General features: G+C 39.1%; 1 protein-coding gene across 3 annotated transcripts in view; it reads left to right on the plus strand.

Moving 5' to 3' along the window:
- Nucleotides 1–10592, plus strand: part of PLSCR4 (phospholipid scramblase 4) — a 133418-nt gene that overhangs the window by 108589 nt on the left and 14237 nt on the right. For all 3 annotated transcript variants that reach the window (XM_049628693.1, XM_049628692.1, XM_049628694.1), the window contains exons 2-3: nt 4182–4209; nt 5300–5410. In XM_049628693.1, the coding sequence (XP_049484650.1) occupies nt 4203–4209; nt 5300–5410 (118 nt within the window). In that variant the 5' untranslated portion in view covers nt 4182–4202. The remainder of the gene's footprint in view (nt 1–4181; nt 4210–5299; nt 5411–10592) is intronic.

Consider the following 10592-nt stretch of genomic DNA (forward strand, 5'->3'; position numbering starts at 1 on the left):
AGGTAGTATGTACATAAACCTGTGAACACCTGCAGCTTATGAGGTAGTATGTACATACATTTGATTTTGATGTTTGCTGCTTTGTAAAAGATTTTAATAAATTTTTTAAAATTTAAAGATTGGTATTTTTTTTTCAAGTTGCTACTCAATCACTTAAATCAGATTTGAATTCTAAGTTCTGCCTGGCATGGTTGAGAGCTATTATTTTTCTTTGCACAAGATCAGCCTCAAACAAGCCTGAACACAAGGATCCCTTGGGGCTGTATTAAAAGTACAGATTTCCCGACCTGGACCCCAGAGGTACTGCTTCATGTTTGGGGTCCAGAATTCTGTGTTTCTTCTTTCAAGTTTTTATCTTGAACATAAAAAATATTCAAATCTCTATCTTAAATTCAGCAGTTGTTAAAATTTTCTGCTTTTGCATTCTACCGTTTGCCACTATAGATAGTTTGGATGGATGGATAATTTACTCCTTTTCATTAAGGCACTTAATCTGTTCTAATTTGTCTCCATCACTGTTTCTTCATGGTGTACAGTTCCCAGGATTAAGGTAGAAAGGAAAAGCATATGTTTAGTTAGAAGGTTATTCCCACATATAACTGTCAAATAGTTCTTTTTTATTGTGAAATCATGTCAGACACATGCCTATTTAAACAAATATGTACCTTCTAAAGACTAGTAAGAACCCATCACTCCTGTTTCCACCACCCTGTTAGAATTAGATTAGGAGGAATATCAAGCCCCTGTAGGCCACTACTGAGCACTTGCCCCACACCGGATCTCCGTATGAAACCATTTTCCTGAATTTTGTGTATTCCTTAACATTTCCTTAAAGTTTCCCCCATATATGTATCAGAGAAAAAATATCATTTTTCCACTGTTGAACATTCTTAAATGATATATATGTGTTCTCCAATGGCTTTTTTTTTTTTTTTTTTTTTTTGGTTAGTGTCGTAGTAGTGTTGAGATTCATCTCTCTTGATGTGTATGGCTATAGTTTGTTTTCACTACAGTAGGCTCTTGTATCATATGAATGTAGCAGAATTTATTTATTCAATGTACCATTGATGGACATTAGGGATGTTTTGAATTTATTTTAATATGAACAGTGTTGTCAACATTTTTGTATATACCTTCTCTGTAAATGTGTAAGAGTCACTTGAGGGTATATTCCTAGGAGTGTCCAGAATTTAAGATTCTAGAAAGGTGTGGTCATTTTCTAAATACCAGAAGTTACCATCACTGAAGGTATAGGATCCATTCCGTGTCCTCCTTGGTTGGTCTGCAATTGGGTCTGCAATTGGGTCTGGCTTTTTGATGTGCCCCAGAATAATTTTTTAGCCTTTAAGACACATAGGACTTTGTACAACTAGCTGAAGTTCCAGATGTGAGTGGAAATTGTACAAGGTTGATGGTATTTGACCCATGCTTGGCAAGACAGTCACGTGAGCTGGAAATCTACACACTGGCTTATGCCATGGTGGTATTCAGTGAGTCGACTCAGTATCCATATTGACTACTGTCTTATATGGTGATCTGATGTTTCTTCGACATACCTACTCTGCATTGATAACTTGCTACTCAGTTCGAACTACACAAATGACCACATTTTGTGATCTAATGAATAGGTCGAAACGTTGGAATGAAAATCCAAAAGAAACTTTGAATTAAGAAGTACTTGATTTTAGCAGGGTTGACCATTTATGTATGAGCGAGATAATATGATTAAAATAATATATGGAAAGTGTTCAACCTGTTGTCTGACATTAGATAAGTATTCAGTAAATAATAGCCTTTGTTGATGTTCTCCTTGTTAATTGTTACCATCCAGAACTCAAAAATCTTAAAATTCCTTTCCCTGATAATAACTTTTTTTTTTATTATCTTGAATGAATTCCTGAAATCTCTCCCCACCCCTTGTTTCAAATCCCATCTCAACTTCTGGTTTATTTCTCTTGAGTTATTCTCATAATGTTTACATATATCTACTGTTTATTTAAATGAAATAAACTTATTTTGGTCTCTTAAAACATGCCTAGTTTGAACTTTAAAAAAATTTTTTTTTAATGTTTATTTATTTTTGAGACAGAGCATGAGCGGAGGAGGCGTAGAGAGAGGGAGACACAGAATCTGAAGCAGGCTCTAGGCTCGGAGCTGTCAGCACAGAGCCCAACACGGGGCTGGAACTCACGAACATGAGGTCATGACCTGAGCTGAAGTCGGACGCTCAACTGACTGAGCCACCCAGGCGCCCCTGAACTTTTGATTCCTACCCTCCCCAGCCCCGCCATTTCCCCTACCATCTTCCTCTCTAGTTCAGTTAATGGCATTGTCATCAACTCAGGTACCCTGGCCTGAACACTGACACCCAATCTTGACTCCTCTTAGTGCATCAGAAACTCCTGCAGGTTCTGCTTCTGACCACATTTCACCCTCTCCAGTGTTACCTGCCTGTCTAAGCCAGCATCGGGCTCACCTGGATTGCTGCTGCCATCCCGTCTTCACTGCGTACTTCCACTGTTGCCCCCTCAAGATAGAGTATAATCAGATCTCATCACTCCACTGATGAAAGTCCTCCAAAGGTTTCCCAGCTGCAGTTACAGCAAATCGCAAATGTTTTGCCTCAGCCTTCAGGTGTGATCAGGCTTGTCTCCATCTCTTCCCTCCGTTCTCCTCATTCCTTGTGTCCCAGTCATACCTGACCTCTTTGTCACCCTTGAGTATTCCGAACCCAGTGCCACCTCAGGGCCTTTGCACATATTTCCTGTTGTCCTACAACTCTCTTCCTACATTTTTAGTGTAATGCCGCCTTTTGTGGTTCAAATAGCTCAAAGTTCCCTCCTAGGACTGCCATCCATGTTTTTCCTGAACTGTTTACTTTGTTTCTTTATAACTGTACTACCTCAATTTAATCTGAAATATTTGTTAATGTGTTTTTAATCTCATGGCACTAAATTAGGATCTCCGGCATGATGGGCAACTGTTTGTCTGGTTTATTACTGTATTTTCAACATCTATAGTAGTGCCTACACAATAGGTGCCCAGTAAATATTTGTTGAATTAATACAAAACTTAGTGAAATGTAATTCACTTTACAAATGTAATTACAAATGTAATTGAATTTGTAATTGAAAAATACAAATGAATTACAAATGTAATTCAAATTACAAAATGTAATTTTTGTAGACAAAAATCACAAAATCAAGCATCCGGGTGGCTCAGTTGGTTAAGTATCTGATGATCTCACGGTTGTGAGACTGAGACTTGCATCAAGCTCCACATTGAGCATGAAGTCTGCTTGGGACTCTCTCTGCCCCTCCCTCGCTTGCTCACATGTGTGTGCTCTCTCAAATGAAATAAATAAACTTAAAAAAACCCCACAAAACCTGTTACTTGTATTACTAAGTAATAATGTATATATAAGTTGGTGTAAATATATTAGAGCTTTAAAACATTTTATTTTTAGTACTCATTAGAACTCTTCAAAAATGTCAGCCAGGTATATAGGTCTTTTGTGAACACATTATTATGATTTATCTCAAATGGAAATTATGTGACTATCTAAAACTAAATTTAAATTTACTATCTGTATCTAAATTTAAACTTATGTATTTGACATGTTTTTAGGTCTCACTCCACTAGAATATAAGCTTCAGGAGTGCCCATCTGGTTTGCCGCTATACTTTCTTTATTTTCCTCTATTTTAATTCCAGTATAGTTCACATACAGTGTTATATTAGTTTCATACTGCTATATTTTCAACATCCATAATAGTGCCTGATACGTAATAGGTGCTCAGTAAGTATTTGTTGAATTGATGAAGGAATGAATGAAAGGTAACTGACAGCTAAAAAAATTACAGATCTTTACATGTATCACTATGTCATAATAGTAACCATACATATATCTTAAAGTATTAAAATGTTTTATTTTGGGGGTGCCTGGGTTGGCTCAGTCGGTTAAACGTACAACTTTGGCTCAGGTCTTGATCTCATAGTTCGTGAGTTCGAGCCCCACTTCGGGCTCTCTGCTGTCAGCACCGAGCCTGCTTCAGAGCCTGCTTCAGATCCTCTGTCCCCTTCTCTCTGCCTCTCCCCTGCTCATTCTCTCTCTGTCTCTCTCTCTCTCTCTCTCTCTCTCTCTCAAAATAAATAAACTTAAAAAAATGTTTTATTTTTCAGGACTAATTGGAATTCTTCAAAATGTCAGGTAAATTTTTATGAATAAATTTTAATACGCTTTATTTTCAAATGTGAATTGTGTGATTTTTTTCCTAAAAAATTGGAGTTTATTTCCTTTTGAGGTTTATTTATTTACTTATTTTTAGCATTTGGAGAAAACATGTATATGTTCATTTATACATGTGAACATTTCTATCTACCTTTGGCAGAAAAGGATTAAAAGGGAGTTGTGTGGGCACGTATGTACTGAAAGATCTCTCAAATATGTGGGGAAAATAAAGTAAAGGAAACAAAAGTAAGAAAGTAAGTCTGCAAAGAGGAGTATAATCTTAATTAACCTGTGATGACAGTCTGCCTGCATAGAGGAGGGCTCAAAAGCAGGCCTGCATTTCCCAGCAATGCAGGAGATGACAGAAGGCAAGAAACACCACATTTATGGGACTTGGGCTTTTCTTGCAATAAAAGTGAGTTAGTGAAGAGATTCAGAATTTTTCCTTGTAGGGAATACAAGGAGACATTTCTCTGATTGCAACAAGAGGACAAGATAACGTCATGGAAAGTGAGTTCAGTTCCTCCCTTGCAGTATTTACAGCAAGCAAGGTTGCTTTTACTGGAGAGGTAGATTAAACCACCTCTAAATGTGTTGTGTGTGGTACCACTGCATTGTAAGCCATTACGTATTTATCATGTTATGTTTTGAATTTATTTAAACACAGTCATTTTCCAAAAGAGGTTAGGGAAAAAATAAGATTCACTCTATATATGACTGTGGTATCCATAACATACAGTGGGGAAAACAGTTTTTGCAAATGTGCAAGGAGTTCAAGTAGGTAGGAATCAGCATGAAGTCAGCCAGACCACTAACGTAAAAGTGTGTCGCTTTGATCATAGCGCAATGTGAATAATCGCTTAGTTTTTTTTTTTTTTTAAATCTATGGTCAGCCTGAAAATTCATCAATACATATTAAGAGGTTAAAAGCTAATATACATAAAGAGTCGTGTCTTTAAAATATAGTAGTGTGTTTCATAGTTAGATTCATGGATAAGAAAAAATGAATATATTCTGTTACTACATTATCACTTCCATTGTAAATCATGTCCCCTCTCCCTTTCCCAAGGTGTGATCCCCACAGCCCCTGAACAACCTGCAGATGAGAAGGACAATCAGATAAAGTCTCCTGATCAAAGGCCTGATGCACCTCCTGACTATAATTCCCATTTTGTACCAGGTGGGTTAAATATTCAGAAAGGTTCTTTTCACCTCTCCAGAAAACGATAATAGTTAAGATTGCTTTTAAGAGTAATTAATTGAGTGATTGAGTAAATAAGTATGGAAAGCTTCCAGGGTGCCAAGTAGTTTACCAGATGTCAATTAGAATATATTTGTAGGCTACTGAGGAAGGAGGTTGTACAAATCCCGATGGCATTCTCTTTGCTCCGTTATGAAAACATGAAGAAGATGTTGTAGGGCCAAGATGACAGTAACTGGCTCTAACAAGGATTTGAGGGAAGACCTAACTGAGGAAGTCAAATTTTTCTGGCTTGCTGAGGAGTTTCTCACTCAAAGAAAAGGAGGAAGGAACCATGCCTGGCAGGAAGAATTATCTGTACATGGCTAACAGGCACATGAAAAAATGCTCCACATCACTCATCATCAGGGAAATACAAATCAAAACCACAAGGTGATACCACCTCACACCTATCAGAATGGCTAACATGAACAACTCAGGCAATTATAGATGTTGGCGAGGATGTGGAGAAAGGGGATCTCTTTTGCACTGCTGGTGGGAATGCAGACTGGTGCAGCCACTCTGGAAAACAGTATGGAGGTTCCTCAAAAAGGTAAAAATAGAACGACCCAGCAATTGCACTACTAGGTATATATCCCAGGGATACAGCTGTGCTGTTTCGAAGGGACACATGCACCCCCATGTTTATAGCAGCACTATCAACAATAGCCCAAGTATGGAAAGAGCCCAAATGTCCATTGATGGATGAATGGATAAAGAAGATGTGATGTATATATACAATGGAGTATTACTCGGCAATCAAAAAGAATTAAATCTTGCCATTGGCAACTACGTGGATGGAACTGGAGGGTATTATGCTAAGTGAAATAAGTCAGAGGAAAACAAATATATGACTTCACTCATACAAGGACTTTAAGATACAAAACAGATGAACATAAGGGAAGGGAAGCAAAAATAATATAAAAACAGGGCGGGGGACAAAAACATAAGAGACTCTTAAATACAGAGAACAAACAGGGTTGCTGGAGGGGCTATGGGGGGGTGGGCTAAATGGGCAAGGGGCATTAAGGAAGACACTTGTTGGGATGAGCACTGGGTGTTATACATAGGGGATGAATCACTAGAATCTACTCCTGAAAACATTATTGTATTATATGCTAACTAAGCTAAGTGACTTGGATGTAAATTAAAAAAAAAAAAAAAAAAGTACTATCTGTACAAAAGCATGAGGTTATGAAGGTCCGGTATGAGACATGCATGGGACAAATGCAAGAGAAATGGAGGTGAATGGCCTTGGGTGCTGACTAAGGAGTTATACTAATATCTTTAGAAGTCTGAATTTACTTGTTGGTGACTCAATGAAATGGATGCTCATGATGTTAGTAGAAGTTTGAGTTATTACAGTCTTTTTAGAAAGTGGGGCCCCTGGGTAGCTCATTTGGTTAAGCATCAAACTAACTGGTTTCAGCTCAGGTCTTGGTTTCATGGTTTGTGAGTTCAAGCCGTGCACCAGGCTCTGTGCTAACAGCATGGGGCCTGCTTGGGATTCTTTCTCTCTGCCCCTCCCCTGCTTGCACTCTATCTGTCTGTCTCAAAAATAAATAAACTTTAAAAAAGAAAGAAAGTAATTGGGCAATGTGTAAAATTTTTAAAATTAGACATACACTTACTTTTGAAGTAAGGAAGGAAATAGGATTCTACATAAATACATTTTAATGACTTAGAAAATGATGAAGTGTAGCAATATTTCTTTTTTTAAATTTTTTTAAATCTTTATTTTTGAGAAAGAGAGAGAAGGGGAGAGGCAGAGAGAGAGGGAGACACAGAATCTGAAGCAGGCTCTAGGCTCTGAGCTGTCAGCAGGGAGCCCGATGTGGGGTTCGAACTCACAGACTGTGAGATCATGACCTGAGATGAAGTAGGACCCTTAACCGACAGAGCCACCCAGGCACCCTGCAATATTTAAATATATATTTAAGTGTATATTTAGAGGTGGAAACCATTGAGTTAGTCTGTGAGAGAGGAGAAGAAACTTCAGTACCCACAGGATCATGGTAAAAATGTTGTTTTGGCTCTAGACAAGATCCATGGAGCTCAGTTAACCTGTGCCCTTGAGGTGTTTTCTGAAAACAGCAGGGTTTCCTTTTCCCCTTTCCCTCATAAATATGCATGTTGTATAGATCTGGTCCAATATAACCCCTCATTACTAGCTCAACTCCTACTAAGTCCACAATGTTGACAGTCCTAAATTATAATCATGCTATATCTGACCATTTCTCTAAATTTACTTCAGTGACTGTCAACATGATCTACATAATCTGTCTTTGAGAGAGCTTGAGCAGGGGAGAGGCAGTCAGAGAGAGGGAGAGAGAAAATCCCAAGCAGGCTCTGCATTGTCAGCTCAGAGCCTGATGTGGGGCTGGAATCCACAAACTGTGATACCATGACTTGAGCTGAAACCAAAAGTCGGACGCTTAACCGACTGAGCCACCCAGGTATCCCTCTACCATTTTTAAGTAACATTGATTGTAACCATGTTCTGCTCATCTGGGAAAGTGTCTTTTCCTCTGTATCAAAAAAAAATTAGCAAGAGAGTAGGATATGTCATTTAAATCAAATGACTAGATAAATTGAAAAACATTATCTAGTAGAGCATACAACTGAATTTTCAGTTATGAAATATAGTAACAAAAATTCATTGTGATCGCCACCTAGTGGCTGAATTATGTACTTATCTATGATGACAGATGCAAATTAGATCCCTGTAATTAACATGAAGGAACTTGAACTATAAAGTATTTGTCTTTAACGCCCTTAATTCCTTTGACTTTAAGCCTCCCTTAGCCCCCACCCATATCGGTCTCCTGTGGTCTGAACTTGCATTTCCACCTGCCTGTAGACCACTTCCCCTGGAAGGACCCCAGATCTCAAGCTAAGTGGTCTGCAATAAAGCTTGGGCATCTTGCTCCGGAACACATTCCCTCTATCTTTCTCTCTTCTGGAGGCCACAGGGACCCATGTCAGAATGTGAGAATCTTTCCTCATATCCAGTCTGTTACTGAGATGGGACTGTCCCTTCAGTGTTACTTATTAGACTTCCTACATTGCCTTCTGTCAACCCTCCCACAGCAGGCACCTCCTGCCTAACCTAACCTCATCTACAAAGGGTCCAAGTGTAAGTCTGATCACTTCACTTTCTCTTTTATTGGCATACGGTTTAGGTTCTTTGAACAGTGTATAGATCCTTCATAATCATCACTCCCTCCTTCCTTTCTAGCCTTGTCTGCTCAGTCTCCATACATAACCTTGCCCCCCTGCAATTATGGGTTTCCCCTGTGCAGCTGTTCATTTCGCACCTACTCCCCCGCATAAAACCTTTGCCCGTTGTGGAGGTGCCGGCTGGGTCTAACCTGTCAGCACTAGACCCACAGGGTACCTCCTCTGCCTAGGTACCCTGTACTGCTCCTCTCTAATCTCTTCGCACACCGTGAATCCACGTCTGATCGCACAAGTTACTTGCTTCATGATAACCATTCACTTTTTATTTTTTAATCTGTGTATTTAACGCAGAACTGAACGTCCTTGAAGACAGATGTGTCTTTCTACCTCTTTCTGTCTCTAGCAGCAGGCACAGCAGCACGTCCTTGAAATGGGCTTGTGGGATGTTTCCCAAATAAAGGAATGCTTGATTCATTTCATAGCCTTGTTCTCAGTGAGTATTGAAGAAATAGTTCTACAATTCATGATGCTCATGAGTGGGGTTTTTGTGAGTAACCAAAATGTCCCAGACTTCATGAGCTTCAAAAGCCACTCTCCCCTTTAATGCCCAGCTCACCAGAATCTGACCCTCTGTCCAGTTTGCCTTGCTCAAAAAGTGTCATCTTTCTTTATTTCTCATCCCAAACAACTTCTGGAAGTTTGGGGGAGTGTCCCTTCCTGGTGGTGTTTGGTCTCGTCAGCATTGGCGGACCCCAGACCACTGCTTTGCCTCTATGCTGGTCACCTCTTACTCTTTCTGAAGCCAGCTTTCTGCTAGCTAAGCTGTTTTTTCCTGTACCATGACATCCCACAGGAGGGGTGTGTGTGTGTGTGTGTGTGTGTACAAAACTTAAGGCCTAAAAAAAAACAGCCGCCAGCTAGAGTTGCTCTTCCAGTCTATAGTGCCAAGGCCATCCATAGAGTCCTGTTTTGGGTGTTCCTAGCCTCTACCTAGCCTTTGATCTAAAGGGAGTATTTTAATTAAGGGGCATCTGCAGTCAGAATGCTTGAGTTTTAATTCTGACTCTGTCACATATTGACACCATTGATTGTTTAGGAAGTTACTTAACCTCCTTATGCCTCAATTTCTTGCTCTGTAAATTCAGGATCATAATAGTCCCTACCATAGAAGGGTGATGTCAAGTAGTTAGAACAGTGCCTGGAACATAATAAAGCTCAGTAAGTATTAACTATTCTTCCTCTTATAAAAATAGTAAACATAGTTTCCTCTAACAGGAGTTCCTTCCTAGGGTGCATGGTGTTCAGTACCTGGTTCTCTGGGCTCTCTGAGAGAGAGTACTCTCCACCTTAACCTGCTCTTTCAAATCTTTTAATTCCGTAAGAGTGACCTTTTCAAAGAACAGCTACTAAGGGACTGTTTCCATTTTTCAGGAAATATCAGTCCCTGCCCTACACAGCTGTGTGGCATTGCTTTTTGATAACAAAAACCGATTCCCCAGTCTGTAGACCCACAGTGCCCAACGCCTGGGTTACTTTGGGAAATAGGACGCCATCAGTGGGGCTTCAACATCACAGTCCAAGCTTAACTATCTTCGTCTTGTTCCCTTTAGCATACTTACTTAGACATGAGGTGAATCCTGCCTTCTAACACTCCTTGCTGTCTTTTGTACCAACATGTAGTAATTTTTGAGCACATGTATAAGAAAACACAGATACATGCATATATGCACATTATAAGCAGTAATTTAATAAATAGCAATTTTCAGAGAGACACTTAGTCTCTCAATAAATAACAATCCCAATAAATTTAAAACAACTGAAATCATATAGATTTCACAATGGACTAAAGTTAGTAATCAATAAAAATAGAAGGAAATTTGGGAAATCTGAGGAAATTGACACACCCTTAAATGACCAAGGGCAAAAAAAAAAAAAAAAAAAA

Source organism: Panthera uncia, chromosome C2, assembly GCF_023721935.1.
Source record: "Panthera uncia isolate 11264 chromosome C2, Puncia_PCG_1.0, whole genome shotgun sequence".
In the NCBI taxonomy this organism is placed as follows: domain Eukaryota; kingdom Metazoa; phylum Chordata; class Mammalia; order Carnivora; family Felidae; genus Panthera; species Panthera uncia.